The 18,569-nt window shown below is 40.5% G+C and overlaps 1 protein-coding gene across 4 annotated transcripts in view; it reads left to right on the top strand.

The window, feature by feature from the left end:
• Positions 1–17,481, top strand: part of ZNF512 (zinc finger protein 512) — a 34,397-nt gene extending 16,916 nt beyond the window's left edge. For 2 of the 4 annotated variants that reach the window (XM_007191349.2, XM_007191350.2), the window contains exons 9-13: positions 1,618–1,812; positions 9,279–9,380; positions 10,495–10,557; positions 11,736–11,834; positions 14,299–17,481. In XM_007191349.2, coding sequence (XP_007191411.1) covers positions 1,618–1,812; positions 9,279–9,380; positions 10,495–10,557; positions 11,736–11,834; positions 14,299–14,607 — 768 coding nt within the window. In that variant the 3' untranslated portion in view covers positions 14,608–17,481. The remainder of the gene's footprint in view (positions 1–1,617; positions 1,813–9,278; positions 9,381–10,494; positions 10,558–11,735; positions 11,835–14,298) is intronic. The other 2 variants (XM_007191348.2, XM_007191347.2) reach the window with 1 other exon arrangement.
• The last annotated feature ends 1,088 nt before the right edge of the window (positions 17,482–18,569 follow it).

Raw genomic sequence — 18,569 nt, 5'->3', positions numbered from 1 at the left:
TGCCATTTTGCATTCTCACCAGCAAAGTATGAGAATTCCAGGAGCTTTGCGTCTTTATCAGCACTTGCCCTTGTCATGTTCATTTTTTAAATCCATTCTAATAGGTATGTAGCAGTATTTTACTGCAGTTTAAATTTGCATTTCCCTAATGACTAATGATATTGACCATCTTTTCATCTGCTTATTGGCAATGTCAGTCTTTAGTGAAGTTTCTTCTTTAGTGAAGTGTCTGTTGAAATCCTATGTTCATTTTATTGTTGCAGTTTTTGTTGTCTTGCTATTACGTTTTAAATATATTTTGAGTTTTTTATATATTCTGGACACAAGTCTTTTATTTATTCATTTATTATTATTATTATTTTTTGCTGCACTGTGCGGAATGCAGCATCTGAATTCTCCGACTGGAGATCAAACCCGTGCCCCTTGCATTGGGAGCGCAGAGTCTTAACCACTGGACCAACAGGGAAGTCCCTGGACACGAGTCTTTTAGCAGATACATGTTTGCAAATATTTTCTCCCAGTCTGTAGCTTGTCTTTGCATTTTTTATAGTGTTTTTCAAAGGGCAGAATTCTTAATTTTCATAAAGTTCAGTTTATCTTTTTTTTTCCTTTTATGGATAATGCTTTTGTTGTTGTATCTAAGATATCTTTGCCCAATCCAGTGTATAATTTTCTTTTGCTGCATTATAACAATCACCATAAAATTAATGGCTTAAACAACACAACTGTATTATCTCACAGTTTATTAGGCCAGAAGTCCAGGTTACAGCATGGCTCAGCTGGTTCCCCTCACAAGAGGGGAACCAGAGAGCCATAGAGCCTCACAAGACTGGAATCAAAGTGTCGGTAGGGCTGTTCCTTTCTGGAGGCTCGAGGAGAGGATCTGTTTCCAGGCTCGTTAAGATGGTTCAAGAATTCAGTTCCATTCAGGTATAGGACCTCATTTCCGTGTTTGCTGGGAGATGTGCTCACCTTCTGAAGGTTACCTGCAATCCCTGGCTCATGGTCCATTTATCTTCGAGTCAGCAACAGTATTGAGTCTCTCTCATGCTTGAAATGTCTCCTGCCTCTTTTTTCTGTCACACCTCTCTTACTTAAAGTCAACTGATTATGGACATGTATTAGATTTACAAGAATACCTTCACATCAGCATCTAGATTAATGTTTGGTTGATTAACTGATGACGGTAGCCTCACCAAGTTGACACATCAAAAAACCATCATGCCCAGGATCACAAAACGTTCTCCCTAGGTTTCTTCTAGAATTTTTATACTTTTATGGTTTACATTTACGGCTATGATCCATTTTGAATTAATTTTTGTGTATGGGTTGATGTTTATTTCTTTGTATATGGGTATATCTTGACTTTTAACCACTTTCACTTATTCCAACACAACAGATTTTATCCTGCTAAGAAGCTTTTTTCCAGTAAAATATGCATTAAGATGGTAGAGCTTTATACTAGTGGTTAGCAAGCTAGTAAGTAGCTTTCTTTTCTTTCTTTCTTTTTTTTAAATAGCTCTTTCGATATTGAGAGCAGGAAGGACAGCCTTTAATCACTGGATCTGATGGAAGCCATTTCTCAGGCCTGTGTTGTACTGTGTCTTATTCTTGCAGATATCCTTCTTTCCAGAGTCAGGACAGCCAGAATGCTTGAAGGACATGAGCTTGGAGCCAAAGAGTGGGGGCCGAGTTCAGAGGCGTTCTGCCAAGATAGCTGTATACCACCTGCAGGAGCTGGCCTCTGCTGAACTAGCCAAGGAGTGGCCTAAGAGAAAGGTGCTTCAGGATCTGGTACCTGATGATCGGAAGGTGAGGCAGAAAGTAGTATTAATTTTGAACCATTATGTCTGATACTGGCTTACTACATACAGAAAAGTAAACACACTTGAGTGAGTACATGATAGACAATATTTTGCTCCTTTATCCTTGGAGATGGAGTATATCTGATCCAGCTTCAGTGTTTGGATTCATGTAGGTCCTAGAGTGACAGTCTTTTTCAGAAGTTCTTTAAGGAGCCCTCTTAATTTTAGGCTACTTCCAGGGTGAACCTGAATTCCCAGGTCACTTTTTTGTTTGGTCTTTGCGCAGTATGTTTCCACTTCGTTAGTTCATATGTAGTAGTTTAATATTTAGTTTAGGTAGGTGTTTTCAGTTTGTTTTTATAGCAGTAGGACCCCTTTCCCCACCTACTTTTTTTTCCAAATAATAAAGGCTTATGCAAAACACCATTATATAAAATAACTAAAAATGGAGTTGCTCTGAGTAACTAGGGGTAGTGAGCCCAAAGGCTTGTCTACTTAGCCTTATCCTTGATACTTTTATCATTCCCCTCCATGGCCCCAAATGTACTTCTGAGGGGTGCAGAACCCAGCTTGGAAGCCTTTGGTTTAGAATAAACAGATCATAGAGGGAAGGAGCCCTATCTGGCCAAGAGGAGACAAGGAGTATATGACAGTGGAGTAGTCATGGGAAGGGGTTGGAGGGCTATACAGTAGGGACTAAGATCAGAGTTAAGGGCCTCTTACTCTCCAGGGTGTCAAGAAGAATAGTTTAGATTTGACCTAGTGCTTTGACCCATGTGAGAGGAATGTTATGTGTTACAAGAAAATAGGTCAAATCTAGAAGTTAACACTTTTTCTTATTTGGTCTAAAAATCAGTCCTACTGGTGTCCAAGAAGTTGGATCCTGTTTTTGAATATCAGAACATCCTTTCTTGTTTCAGACTTATTGCCACTTTTTTCATGCCACAGGCTAAAGGACATGGTTATCTAAATTCAGTTTAGATGTGAATTTTGCACAGTGATATATATCTTGTGATATTGCAGTCCATTTGCTTTCATTTTGCATGGTATGTGTTAGAGAATTTGTTAGCTCACTGATAAGTTTTGGTAGTGTTACCTAGCAGATACTTTCTCAAAATCATCAAACAGTTTTATATTTTGACCGTGTATGGGTTTTAAGGCATAATTATTTTTTTTAAACATGAAAACTTAATTTTTTGGATTGTGGTTCAAAAGTCAAAATGATGATAAACATTGAGATATCTCACTCTCATTTGTCTTTTTCCTCTCCTGTATCTATGGTTAACCATTCTTATTAGTTTCTTGTGTGTCCTTCCGGTGTTTATTGATGCAAACACAAGCAATTTGTTTAGGAAAACCTCCTGTGTTTTCCTTTACTCTCACACTACCACACACTCACAATACTTCTGATACCAGATGTGTGGGGTTTTCCCACACTGGCCAATTCTCCAACACCAGCTGGGTATCCTACAATTTAATATAGTTCTGACACTATCTACTTGGAGTTAATATCATATCATATAAGTTAAGGCTCAATCCCACAAGACTGCTTTAACTTCACATTCCAGTCATAAGTCCCAGGTTGTCAACTTGTACTCTGATGGACTGGCTATAAATTGGGATTCCCATGACCCCCTCCTTGGGTTTGATAATTTGCTCAAATGATTCACAGAACTCAGGGAAACACGTTTACTGGTTTATTATAAAGGATGTAATGAAAGGTACAGATGAACAACCAGATGAAGAGATACATAGGGTGAGGTCTGGAAGAGTCCTGAGCATCAGAGCTCTTGTCCTGTGGAGTTGGGGGTGTGTCACTCTCCTGGCACATAGATATGTTCACCAACCCAGAAGTTCTCTGAACCCTGTTACTTGGGGATTTTTATGGAGGGTTCATCACATAGGCATGATTGATTATTAACTCCATTTTCATACCCTCTCTGCTTCCCAGAGAATGGGAGGTGGGCCTGAAAGTTCCAAACTTCTAATCATTGCTTTGTCTTTCTGGTGACCAGCCCCCTTCTAGGAGTCCACCAAGAGTCAACTCATTAGAACAAAAGATGCTTCTGTCACCCACGAAATTCCAAGAGATTTAGGAGCTCTGTGTCAGATATTCCTATAACTGAGGGAATTACAAATTTTAGGACCTCTGTGTCAAGTACCAGGGTCAAAGACTAAGTATTAGCAGGATCTAGGGCGCAGAGACCAATATATATTTCTTACTATTTTACAAATCTGTATTCCTTTTTTAAAAAACCTTTGTATTTTGAAATAATTTTAGACTTACAAAATCATTGCAAAATTAGTACAGAGTTTCCATGTGCTCTTTACCCAGCTTCCTCTAATGCCAACATCTTACATGTAAGTATAACACGATCCCATCAGCATCCCATCAGGATTCCACATTTAATTTTGTTTACTGTGTCTCCTTAGTCTCCTCCAATCTGTTACAGTTCTTTGGGCATTCTTTGTCTTTTGTGTCCTTGACACTTTTGAAGAGACTATCTGGTTATTTTGTAGAATATCCCTAATGTGGGTGTGTCTGGTATTTTCTCAAGATTAGATTGAAGGTTTTATGTTTTTGGCAAAAATGCCTTCAAAGCAATGTTGGCCCTTCACAATATACCATATTAGGAGGTATATGTATCTTTTTACTGATGATAATAACCTTGGTCACTTGATTAGGTGTCCAGTTTTCTCCATGGCAAAATTACAGTTTTCCCCTTTGTAATTAATAAATATTTTGTGGCGAGATTGAGACATTCAACTAATCTGTCTTTTTATACTTCTGCCCACTTACTTTTAGCATCCATCAGTGATTCTTGCCTGCAACAATTATTTCTATTGTGTTTTAGTCTAATGATGATTTTCTGTTTCCATCATTTCTTATTCAATTGTTAATTGGAATTCTACTGTGAGAAAGATCTTTTTCTTCTATTATTTATGTAAGTATGGAGTCATGGATACTTATTTTATTCTAGGGTTATAATCCAATGCTATTATTATTTTGCTGCTCAAATTGTCCCAGATTTGGCCATCAAGGGCTCTTTCAAGTGGGCTCCTGTGTCTTTTCAGCATGTCCCTATCACTTTTTGAACATTTTTAAATTCTCTGACACCATGAGATACTGTAGGTGCATCTTGTATTTTTCTTGCCCCAGCCCTGGAACCAACTGTTTCTCTAAGGAATCCTGCTTTCTTTTATTGGAGAATATATTTAGAAACAAAGATTTGAGTGCTAGGTGTACTCATTCCTACTGGGATGTCATTGCTTCTGGGCCCTCTTGACAGATAGAAATATGACATTTATGTATGAATATTCATGCACACATACACGTACTAGTATTTATTCTATATCTGTCTGTTTAAAGCCATGATTCATCTGCAGTCCAACACTACAAGTTTCATTCGCACCTTCTTTTTTCCTTACTTGTACTCCTTTCTCTAGTAGTGAGAATCCTGGCTGTCACTGTCTACAGTACATTTATTTATTTGCTCAATCCTACTATAACATGAAGTAGTTTCAGAATTGTTAACCCATACCTCAAATTTGTAAAAAACAAATTTACTAACTAGAGACTAATATTTGTATACAGTTTTTTTAATCTTTAGCCTTAGCATATATAGTCAAAGTACTGTTTTCCAAAGTTTCTTAGGTTGGTTCCCACCTCCCCCGCTCCTTTCATTATGTTTCTCATTTGTAATAATTATATTTCTCATTTGAATAAGGTTCATGTGTTACTCTTACTACATTTTGGGTTCCCCCTACATCCTATTTAATTTAAACCATTCATGGGGGAGTAGCCAAGATGGTAGAGTAGTATGACTGTGAGCTCACCTCCTCCCATGGACAAACCTGTTTACAGAGCAACTATCTTTGAGAATGAGGTGAAGACTAGCAGAAAATAGCAGTTATATCCACAACTAAAGATGTAAAGAAGGAACTACAACAAGATGGGTAGGAGGGGCAGAGACATGGTAGTCAAGACCCATATCCCTGGATAGGTGACCCACAAGCAGAAGAATATTCATAACTGCAGCAGTTCTCCCCAGGCTGTGAGGGGTCTGAGCCCCACATCTTACTCCTCCCCAGCCTGGGGGTCCTGCACTGGGAAGATGAGCACCCAGAATGTTTGACTTTGAAGGCCAGCAGGGCTTGCATACAGGAGAGCCAGAGGGCTGTAGGAAACAGAGACTCTCCTCTTAGAGAGCACACCAAAAAACCTCACACACACCAAGACCCAGCACAGAGACAGTAATTGGAAAGAAGCCTGAGTCAGACCCACTTGCTGGTTTTAGAGAGCCTCCCAGAGAGGCAGGAGGCAACTGTGACTCCCCCAGGGGAAACAGTCACTGGTGGCAGCCATTTTGGGGAGCTTGTTTGACTGCGAGGGCACTGGTGCTGGCAAGTGCCATTTTGGAGTCCTCCCTCTAGCCTACGAGCACCAGGGGCTTACCACCCACCAGCCAGTCAGCACCAGTCCCAGGACCGGCTCAGGCTGAGCAGCTACCACACTGGGACCCAGCTCCCTCCACCACTGGCCCAGGACCTGGCCCCACCCACCAGCAGGCCTGCACCAGCCCTGACACCCCCTAGAGCCTGGCCCTGCTCACCAGTGGGCCAGCACCAGCACTAAGAGCCCCAGGCTGCACAGGCAGCTTTTCTGGGACCTGGACCTGCCCAACAGTGGGTTGGCACCAGCCCCAGGACCCCCTGGGCTACACAGCCAGCCTTACTGGACTTGTCCCATCCACCAGCAGGCCAGTATCATCCCTGGGTGCCCCCAATCCTGGTAGCCAGACACCCTAGGACCCAGTTCTGCCCACCAGCAGGTCACCACCAGTCCCAGGACCCCCCGGGGACCTGCTGTCAGCCGCACTGGGACCCAGTCTTGCCCACCAGTGGGCCGGCAGCCACTGCATCAGTCAGGGCCTAGCAGCCAGATGGACCAGGTGCCAGCCCCGCCTACCAGTGTGCCCACAGTAGCCAGCCCCGCCACTAAAGAAGGGCTCACATAGCCCACATAGGGGGAAATCCCTAGAGCATATTGTTCTGGTGACCCGAGGGGAGTGTGCTGCTAGGTGCCACAGGATGTCTCATACATAAGGCCACTTCTCCAAGATGGGGAACTGTAACTGACCTGTCTAATATATGGAAATAAACACAGAGAATTAGGCAAAATGAGGAGAAAGAGGACTATGTTCCAGACAAAGGAACAAGACAAAATCCTGGAAGAAGAACTAAGCAAAGAGTAGATAAGCCTTCTACCTGATAGAGTTCAAGGTGATGCTCATAAAGATACTCAATGAAATCAGGAAAAGAATGGATGAACAATGAGAAGTTTAACAAAGAGTTAAAAAATATAAAGAAGAACCGAAGAACTGAAGAATACAGTAACTGAAATGGATAAATTCCTAGAAACATCCACTCTCCCAAGACTGAATCAGGAAGAAATAGAAAATATGAACAGACCAAATTGAATCAGTAATTTAAAAGCTCCCTACGAACAGAAGTTCAGGACCAGATGGCCTCATAGGTCAATTCTACAAAACATATAAAGAAGAGTGAACACTGGTCCTTCTCAAACTGTTTCAAAAAATTGAAGAGGAAGGAACACTTCTTAACTCATTCTGTGAAGCCAGCATCACCCTGATACCAAAACCTGACAAAGACACCACAAAAAAAGAAAATTACAGGTCAGTATCACTGATGAACATAAAGCAAAATCCTCAACAAAGTATTAGCAAATCTAATTCAACAATACATTAAAAGGATCATACACCATGATCATGTGGGATTTATCTCAGGGATGCAATGATGGTTCAGTATCCACAAATCAGTCAGTGTGATATACCACATTAACAAACGAAAGAATGGAAAGCATGTGGTTATCTGAATAGATACAGAAAAACTTTTGACAAAATGCAATCCATCTATGATAAGAATTCTCAACAAAGTGGTTACAGAGGGAACATACGTCAACGTGATAAAGGCCATCTATTACAAGCCTGCCAGTAACATCCTACTCAATAGTGGAAAGCTAAAAGCATTTCTTCTAAGATCAAGAAGATAAGGATGCCCACTTTTATTAAACATAGTATTGGAAGTCCTAGCAACAGCAATCAGACAAGAAAATAAAATCAATGACATCCAAACTGGAAAGAAGTAAAATTGTCACTGTTTGCAGATGACATAATACAATATAAAGAAAATCCAAAGGATACCACCAAAAGCTAATAGAACTGATCAATGAATTCAGGAAAGTTGCAGGGTACAAAATTAATACACAGAAATCTGTTGTGTTTCTATACACTAAAAACAAGCTATCAGAAATCAGAATTAAAACAATCCCATTAACAATTGCATCAAAAAGAATGAAATACCTAGGAATAAATCTCACAAAGGAGGTAAAAGACCTATACTTAGAAAACTATAAGACACTGATGAAAGAAATTGCAGACAACAGAAACAAATGGAAAAATATACCATGCTCATGGATTGGAAGAATTAATACTATTAAAATGACTAAGAAAGAGGAAATGCTTATAAATAAAACCAGTTTTGTACTGTGATTTACCGAAGGTTCTTTAGGTTACCTTTCTTACTTCCTCCATTAACCTCTGTGGGCTTGGATCTGTTCTTCTGTCTCAGGGAATCAGTTTCCTTTCAGATGCTTCCATTTTTCAAGCAGGAGGACTGTGTATTACCAATGGTGAACTTTGCAAGAACTGTCTCTACAGGTGTTAACTCTTCTGGAAACTAGTTATAGTTGTAAGAAGAGACTAACTGGTGTCAAAGCATGTGAAAGGAAGTGCTAGGAATAATTCTACTTTTGCAGTATAAGCAAAGAATAGATGTTCTATTCCCTGAGTTTTCTCACATTCTTTCAGGTTGAACCTTAATTTTTTTGTGTTAGAATTTTTAAAATATCAAAAATTAACATGATGTCATTGAAGAAAAATGATAAATGCAGATAAGCAGGAAAAAAATGAAAATCACTCAAAATTCTAGCACCCAGAGAATACCACTGTTAACATTTTGATTCATAGCCTTTGACCCATATCCATATATTTCTATTGAATATGTAATATATATATGTTCCTTGAGTATAATATATACATATTATATATAATATAGAGAGAGGGAAAATTTATATTGCTTTCTCTTGTAACAAATATGTTAACTGTATAATGCTCTGTCACTAGCTTTTTTTTTCAACTTTAGATGAAGTGTTATATCTGAAAGTCTCCTGTCCTCTTAAAAATCAAACTATTTTAAGACAGAACAGTAGGCAATTACACTTACGTGTTTCAGGAACTTTAAAGGATCTTACATATTATCATTTTTGTGTATGAAAATATACTTCTGCAACTCTAGAATTATATGAACCTGAAGAGTTATGTAATTCTGTTACTTTTGGAGTATTTTGGTTGAAAGTTGGATTCCTCCAACAAAATGTTGCTTGTCTTTTAGTTAAAATACACTCGTCCTGGGCTACCGACCTTCAGCCAGGAAGTACTACACAAATGGAAGTCAGATATCAAGAAGTATCATCGCATTCAGTGTCCTAACCAGGTGGTTCCTTCTCATTCATTTATTCACTAAATGTTGATCAAGCATCTGCTGTTGTTTCAGTTATTTATTCCTTTGTGACAAAGCACCTGAACTTTAGAGGCTTAAAATATCAATTACCTTGTTAATGATTCTGTAAATCAACAATTCTGTCAAGGCTCAGAGGGCAGTTGTGTATGGTACCAGCCGGAATCATGCATGGCTTGCATTCTGCTGGGAGCTCTGATGGGGCCTGAATACCAGGTGGCTTCAAAGCAGCTACTTCAGCTGGGAGATTGATTGTCCATATGGCCTCTCTCTCTTGCATGGTAGTTGGGTTACCAGTGGGGTACATGGTGACTGAATTCTCAGACAGAGTATTCCAAGAACATAAAAGCAACAGCTCAGATCTCTTAGGCCTAGCTTCAGAATTTGTTCAGCCTCATTTCCATAGCATGCTGTTGGTCAAAAAAAATCACAGACACAGATGTAGAGAACAAACGTATGGACACCAAGGGGGGAAAGCCACAGGGGGGTGGCAGTGGTGGTGTGCTGAATTGGGTGACTGGGATTGATATGTATACACTGATGTGTATAAAATTGATGACTAATAAGAACCTGCTGTATAAAAAAATAAATAAAATAAAATTCAAAAAAAAAAAATTACAGGACTTATCCAGTTTCAAAGGGAGGATAAATGACTCACTTCTTGATGGGAAGAGTGGCAGAGAATTTCCAGGCATCATTAATCTACTACAGCTATATATGCAGTACTTTGGGCAGGAGTAGATATATAAGAAGTAAAAGACACATTTGCACTAAAGAAAGCTGATTTTTGGAAAAATTTGAGCATACAATTTTTTGTATATTTGTAAGTATCAGAAAAGTACCAGGGAACAGAGTGTTTTAAGCTTTTTTAAACAACTTATTTACCTCTTTTTCTTTTACCTTTCCTTGGTTTTCTTTTTGTTCTTTGGCTTACATATTTTTCTGTGTGGTTTGTGGTGCAATTTATTGGGCTTCTTCCCCCCTCCCTCCCCCCCGCAAGGGTACAGTGGGTTAGTGTAAATGGCCAGATTGCTAAGAAAAGGATGCTGTTTGGTGTAGTCTTCACATGATTTCTTTTTCTCTTTTTCAGGGCTGTGAGGCTGTCTACAGTAGTGTATCTGGCCTTAAAGCTCACCTGGGCTCTTGTACATTGGTTTGTAATGTTCTGAACTATTTATCTTAACGTGACCTCTAAAATAGTCTGACATGGAAGAGAATTCAGATTCAGTGAACAGCTAGTTGTCCTGTTTGCTATTATCTATCTTCAAAGGCTGGTTTAGTTTAGTTTAGTTTTTTTTTTTTTTGTCCCAAAGATCCTCGGTCTGTTAATTGGGTGGGATGCCAGGGTATGTCCAAGATGCAGAATGGGCCAAAATAGCCATAAGTCATATCAATGAAAAAATTTGGAGAAAAATATATAGTTCTGAGTCCCTACCAGGGATTTAACTTCTTCCACCTGAGCGTCTACCACACTGGGCCTGCCCTGTCTTATTGGGCCTTCAACTTTCTAGAATCAACCTACATTGTGCTTATCTGGATTGGTGAAGATCCTCAAACCCATCTGAATTATTCTGGCTTCTGGGGATGAGAGGTGTGATCCCTGGGTGTTAGGCTAATAGCCATTCACCTCACTGAATCTTTTCCATGTTGACCCTGGTGCCCTACAACCTACCAGTCATGGGGATTGCTGCCACTTTCCATTCCCATTCAGAAGTATCTCCTCACACAAAATAAGCACCACGGAAACCCGCAGCTTCAGGAGTGGAGAGAAGTCTCAGTCAAGGCAACAAGGGAGTTGGAGGCATCCAAACCAGATCTGTCCAGGAATGCTTAGGAGTTTGTCATCTTGATCCTAGTTTCTGAGTCATTCAGCTAGGTCTTATGGAGGGTACTCTTCTAATTCTGGATTCCTAAGGCACTCTTTGCAGCAGTGGATTGATTCTAGTGGGAAGAATTGCACATTGGTGCCTCATTGAACTTAAGGAGTTTGATCATTTGAGGGGAGGAACCAAGAGAACCTGGAAGTGAAGTGGAAGACATAAGGGAAGATAGAAAAATGTGACATGTTACATAATAAAATTAGGGGAACTTCAGGTTGTGTTGGGGAGGGTCAGTTGGGTCGGTGTTTGGTATAGAATTGCATTAGGATAGGTGTATTATGGTGATAGTACGCCCAAACTTGTTTTCCTAAATATAGTGCTGTTTTGGATTTTCTTCCTTCTTCACTTTGCTGAAGTAGTATCTCCTCTTTTCATCTCTGACAGTCGCTACCCATTGCCCAGGTATGTGTTCCTGAATTTACCATTCTCTTTCTTTCTTTCTTGAAAATAGGGAACCTTTGTGGCTGGAAAATACAAGTGTCTTCTATGTCAAAAAGAATTTGTGTCAGAGAGTGGTGTCAAGTATCACATCAACTCTGTCCACGCTGAGGTGAGGTTTCTCCTTTCCCACGGTGTTTTTATAATCTTGTGGACCCCATGAATATGCCACAAGGGATGTGAATTTTGTGCCTGTTATTATAGGCTAAGACTGTCAGAGAGACTAAAGGGTCTACATTAGAGTTTAAAAACTTCCTAAAATTAGACGTGTAATAGTATTTTTCTGTGAAAGCATTTAAAATCACTGTGGGTGTGAGCATCCCTGACTCTTCTAATTATCTTAAGTCCAATTAAATCAGACATTTGGGAACCAGGCTGCATTTACACCTTTGGAATTCTTGTTTCACAGCAATGTCTATGCTCCTGTTTTCTGGTATTCCAACATCTTTGAGCAACCTGTTTTGAATATTGTTGAAATACCACATAGAAACAATGTAAAAGATGTTATTGAGACAGTTGAGGCAATTTGAATACTAGCTGTACTACTAAGTAATAGTAATGTGTCAATGTTAATATTCCAAAATGTGATAATTGTATTGTAGTTATGCAGGGGAATGCGCTTGTTCTTAGGCAGATACATGATGATGTTTTTAGGGATGAAGTGTCATGTCTGTAGCTAAATTGTGAATGGTTCAGAGGAAGGGAGGGAGGGAGGGAAGAAGGAAGAGAAGGAGGGGAAGAGAGATTAACAATGGTCAATCTAGGTGTTCATTGAACTATTGTAACTTTTCCGGAAAGTTTGTAAATTTTCAAAATTAAAAAATTCTGTTAAAAATGCTTTAAGTTCAGAAGGTCAAGAGTTTTCTCTTGGGGAAAGTTTTTAGGAGTCTAGGTGAACAGAGAAATTGTCTACTATATAATTAAATACCCTTATTGCAAAAGCTCAAGGAGTAGAGTGTACATTCTCTTGGAATATTTTACTGCAGATACTGTTGTTGCCTGGTGAGGAAATATAGCAAGCGCCTGCGGCTGTCCTCTGCCTTCAGATGCAATAGTTCTTAGCAGTGTGGGCTTTAGTTAGTGTCATCCATTGTGGTTTCTGTTGCTTTACTGGTTGAAGCTTTGGGAATCCCTTTCCATATCTGAGATTTCTTCAGGAAGGCAGTCTTTTTTTTTTTTTTTTTTTTTTTTTAATAATATTACCTTTTTATGCTTTGGGAAGTATTTGAAAGATAATTATCTCCTGACAAAATCTGGCCTTTGTATAGTTCACTTGTTTCTCCAGTTTCTGTTTCAAAAGTTAGAACCAACAAATTTCACTTAGTTTGGGACTTGCTCCCAAGTATTTGTTCAATAATTTATGCCTGTATTTATGAAATCCTTGTGGTGTTAAACATGTTTACCTTGTTCCTCCCTTTCTGCCTCACTTTTTTTTTTAATTTTATTTATTTTTTTGGCTGCATTCAGTCTTCGTTGCTGCACGCAGGCTTTCTCTTGTTGCGGAGAGCTGTGTGCGGGCTTCTCATTGTGGTGACTTCTCTCGTTGCGGAGCACGGGCTCTAGGCTCCTGGGCTTTAGTAGTTGTGGCACACGGACTCAGTAGTTGTGGCTCGCGGGCTCTAGGGTGCAGGCTCAGTAGTTGTGGCGCACGGGCTTAGTTGCTCCGCGGCATGTGGGATCTTCCCGGACCAAGGCTCGAACCTATGTCCCCTGCCTTGGCAGGCGGATTCTTAACCACTGCGCCACCAGGGAAGTCCCTAACCCTTAATTTTTTAAACTGAGACTCAGAGAGGTTAAGTAATTTTCTGATGGTCACATGGCTAGAAACAGAGCTAGGATTTGCACCCGGGTGGTCTGGCTGCAAAATTCATGCTCTTAACCACTACACTGTCATGAAATAAAAATCTCCTGTGGCTCAGTGCTTTACATCTCATGAGAAGATTTTTAAAAGGAGAGGAGTGTGGCTTCCCCGGTGGCGCAGTGGTTGAGAATCTGCCTGCCAATGCAGGGGACACGGGTTCGAGCCCTGGTCTGGGAGGATCCCACATGCCATGGAGCAACTGGGCCCCCGTGAGCCACAACTACTGAGCCTGCGCGTCTGGAGCCTGTGCTCCGCAACGAGAGAGCCCGCAATAGTGAGAGGCCCGTGCACCGTGATGAAGAGTGGCCCCCGCTTGCCACCACTAGAGAAAGCCCTTGCACAGAAACGAAGACCCAACACAGCCATAAATAAAATAAATAAATAAAAATTTAAAAAAAAAAAAAGGAGAGGAGTGGGTGGGATCATGCTAAGTAATCAGACTTCCTAGGTCACTTATTGTTGTACCCGAAATCATGTCTTACACAAGAAATGCTTGTAATGACTGCTCTGTACTGAATTTCTCCAGTTTAAAAGACACAGTTCTAAGCTCTGGTTCCATATCTGTTTCCTCTTTACTGTGTTCTGTCCTAATCATGCCTTTAAAAAAAAATCTTCCCATACCACTTCCTAGTGCACTATATTTTCTGTTTTGCCTCTGTAGGATTGGTTTGTTGTAAACCCAGCAACGACAGATGTTTCTGTTTTGCCTCTGTAGGATTGGTTTGTTGTAAACCCAACAACGACCAAAAGCTTTGAGAAGCTGATGAAGATAAAACAGCGACAGCAAGAAGAAGAAAAGCGGAGGCAGCAGCACAGGAGCCGAAGGTCTCTAAGAAGGCGGCAGCAGCCTGGCTTTGAGCTTCCTGAGACAGAGCTGAGTCTTAGAGTAGGGAAGGATCAGAGGAGGAGTCATGAGGAACTGCTCGTGGCAACGTCCTGTAAAGAACCAGAGCAGGAGCCAGTGCCAACACAGTTCCAGAAAGTCAAGCCCCCAAAGACGAATCATAAACGAGGAAAGAAATAGGCAGTCAGTGTGAAAGCACTCCTGGGAGAGTGGATGGGATGCTGTGGTCACAGGGACCTGTGTGGAGAGGCCTGAGTCATGGGGGCCAAGTGAAGAGAAATTTACTCTTTCAGCTGTTTGTGTAAGGCTGTGGCACTCTCAGCTCCTTCTTCCTGTGTAAATTTCAGTGTTTTCCCTACTGATTCACGTGGACCCTCCACCACCCCCATCCCCATCTCCTTTTTGGTAGATTTTCCTGCTATTCTCATTGGAGTCCTCCTGTTTTTCTCTTATCTTGCCCAAAGAGCTCCTCCTTAAGGCCCACTATAGGCCCTTCTTGCCCCGTACGAGACTAAGAAACCTGTTTGATTATCCTTTCCATACTGGGGTGTAGAATGTTCTTGGAAGCTCCATTGATTTCGTAGTCGCTCCGTCATCTTATAAAACAATTCCAAACTAACTTTTTAAAACCATACTGATTTATCATTTTGTATTTGTGATATAACAAGCCTAGAACCTAGAACTGTTGTCACTCCTTTAATAAGGTTCCCCTGTCTGCTTGGGTGACAGAATTTATGGAGGCTGTTTGTTGTCTCAATATGGTTTTAGGATTGAAAGTGAGAAAATAGATTTAGAATAAAAAAAGCTAGACCCTCCGGACACAGGTTTTCCTAGGAAATGCTTTGTTTGTCCGAGGTGGCAGTAAGTACCTAGAGCCACACACATGAAATGCGGCCTTAGGAGGAATGTGTCCCACACATAAAATGACTGGAAAGAAGAAAGTAGCAGCAAAAATGAATACCGCCTCAACTTCCCTGGGTGTGAGGCCTCATCTGTTGCTATGACCAGTGCCCTCCTGCAGCTTGTCTTGCTCCTGAAGTTTTGAGGATTGAGAGAGAAATAAACCCTTTTGCTCCTGATGTTTGACACAGAACCCTAATATTGCTGGTACTCCCGTGAAGATTGGTAGGCAAGGTGCACATTCCTTCTCCCCTGGACTTGACCTGACTTGTTAGTCTGCACTCTGTTAAGTCCTCGTATCTCCCTTTAGCCAAAGTCTGTCTCTTTGAATTTTCTGAGAATATTGTCCTCTACCTTCTTTTTTAGATGTTGTGTTCTGTCCTTTTTATAACCTGAGACTTTGACACCAGGTGTAGATATTTATCTGGAGTTGGAAAGAAAAGTTCTTTTTCTGAACCTCATGCCTACCTGATAGTATCTGTTAGGCTGTTTCTCTTTGAGGCTGGCTTTCCTTGGAGCATTGGTTAGATCAGCTCTGTTGTCGTATTCCTGGATTCTCTTCCCCTTTTCCATAAATATTGGTCTTCTATATTCTTGCCAATTTTTGTGGCTTACGCCACATAAAAAGCCAGGGACCCTTAACCCTAATATGGACCAATACTGCCTTTTCAAATTCTGAAAGGCTGTTACCACTTTTAACTCTGTTCTCTGTGCTCCTCCATATAGCCTTAAAATGTGGGCTTTTGTGAAGACCACTTTCAAACATGGGAGCATTGAAACCTGATTGGGATACTGCCAGAACGGGTAGTTTTGCAACAAGGGAAGGACATGGTCTTTCCACTCAACATTGTCATTGGCAGTTGCTCCCTTAAAGCCCTTTCCGTACATGAGGATTGTCAGGGAGGAAAATGGAGAAGCTCTGTTAATTTCTGGTGCGTAAGACTTGGGGAGTGTTTGGCAATGGCAAGAAAAATAAATGACTCGGTGTTAGAATGATGTTTTCCATTGTTCATTGACTCCAACGTGCTACCTGTCTCCTTGCTGACACAGTGTGTCTGGGGAAGATAACGACTAGAGATGGGAATGAGTTTGGAAGAAGTAACACATACAGTTGTGTCCATAGTTCTTTGGGCCCTGAAATATGCTGGTTCAAATGAATCCACTCATACCTTGCTTTATTGCTCTTCCCTTTACAGATACCGATTTTAATTAAAGTACGTACATTGTTGTTTTAGACATAATGGTATCGCACACTTTAAATAGACTACAATATAATATAAACATACCTTTTATATGCACTGGGAAACTGAAAAATTCATGTGACTTGCTTTATTGTGAAATTTACTTTATTGTGGTGGTCTACACCCAAACCCCCAATAACAGATGTGTGCCTGTAATTGGTGTGAGATTAAACTTGTCCAGTCTCATCCAGGGCCCTCGCAGGTGATCCTTTTTCCTATCTGAGCCAGGGATCAGCAGGACTCACTAGAGATTATACTAAATATATTAATTGAATTTTTAAGTTTTTTAACCAAATTCATTAGAATAATATTTATTGACGTTGAATGGTATCAGGTCTAGCTAGATTTTGGAGCAATGTGAACTCCCTGCACTTTGGAATGGACATTGGTACAATCAATTTAAAAACTAATTGGCAGGATCTCTTAAAATTGAAGATATGCCCTGAGACTCAGTAATTTCACTTCTACGGCTATACAAACTACTCCTGGTCAGGTGTTCTACTAGACATCTACAAGAATGATGTTGCAGTCTAATTTCCAATATGTACTGGAAACATCCTGTACCAGAGACTACTGGCTGTCCAGCAAAATTGGCTTTACCTTGCAGAGTTATAGGATTATAGGAGAAATGGCTAGACTACATTTCCAGCCCTCCAGCCAATTCCCCTGTAGTGATGGGGTAGCCAACTAACTTCTCTGTGGTGGAATGTGAGTGCAAGTGATGTGTGTCAGTTCCGTGCCAGGACTTTTAAGAGAGCGAGTGTACCTCCATGCTTTCTTTCCCCTTCTTCTGGCTAGATGCAGTTGATAAGGCAGCTCTAGGGCATGGTAGACCATAACATGGAAGATATTGATTCCCTGAATGACCCCAAGAAAGACTATTTGCCAATCAGGATGATCTATCTATCTGAGACTATTGTATGAGCAAAAAATAAATGTCTTTTCTTTGAGTCATGATATAATCTTGGGTCTCTTCATGAGCCTAGTCTCCTACATAACCTACTTGTCCATTATCAGGAGAAAATGGGTAAGTTGTGGTAGTCATCCTAAGGAACACTATACAGCTGTCAAAAGAACCAGGTCTTCTTTAAAAAAAAATTAGCATTTGTTTTATAGCAGGTTTTAAAGCACTTTTTTCCTCACATCTCTTTAAAACAACTGATTCATTCAACCAAGAGACACAGAAAACCTTTACGTGACTCAGTGGGTAAGTCATTGGGGGAGAGGATCTGGTTCTCTGCATGCCACTCGAGGTAGTGGATTTCTTCCTAAGGCAACGGGGACAGCTAGGGGAGTGTCAGGTGGGGGGTGATACCACCAGATGTGAACTGAGATGCTGGATGGGGCTGCCCCTCTGCAGCACCATGCGGGACGGGCTGGATTTTCCATTTCAGTCAGGTAACCTTACCCCTTTAACACTATCCCAAGAACCAGGTCTTCTTGTATCATCATGAATACAGCTCCAAAATAAACTCTGGGAAAAGCAAGTTATAGAATACATCAAGAGTCCCATCTGTGGAAGGTTTAAAAACATGGAAAAACAATGCTCTATTGTTTATGGATATATAGAAATAAAAGTATATAGACTATATAAATATAGTACCTATGAATATATTTTAATAAAATATAGAAAAGATAGCAGGAAAACATGCACAGGCATGATAAACATCAACTTTAGATAGTGCTTCAGGGATCCGGAGGGACAAGTGAATGGTAAGTTCTTATTTTTTCAAATCGATAGTTTGTTATACTTTTCTATATTTTTTGCTATGTCTGAAGTGCTTCATTTTGAAAATCAGTTCAGGCATGTCCCTGGTGGTCCAGTGGTTAAGACTCCATGCTTCCACTGCAGGGGGCATGGGTTCAATCCATGGTCTGGGAAGAAAGATCCTGCAAGCCGCATGTTGTGGCCAAAAAGAAAAAGTTCACGCAAACAAGAAAGAAAAAATACTCTGCCCACCTCCTTCTTCAAAAAGAACAGTTTAGGAATTTTACTTCTGC

This window comes from Balaenoptera acutorostrata, chromosome 12 (assembly GCF_949987535.1).
Source record: "Balaenoptera acutorostrata chromosome 12, mBalAcu1.1, whole genome shotgun sequence".
In the NCBI taxonomy this organism is placed as follows: Eukaryota; Metazoa; Chordata; class Mammalia; order Artiodactyla; family Balaenopteridae; genus Balaenoptera; species Balaenoptera acutorostrata.
Note: the sequence above shows the minus strand (reverse complement) of the source record. Positions and strands in the feature narration are given on the sequence as shown.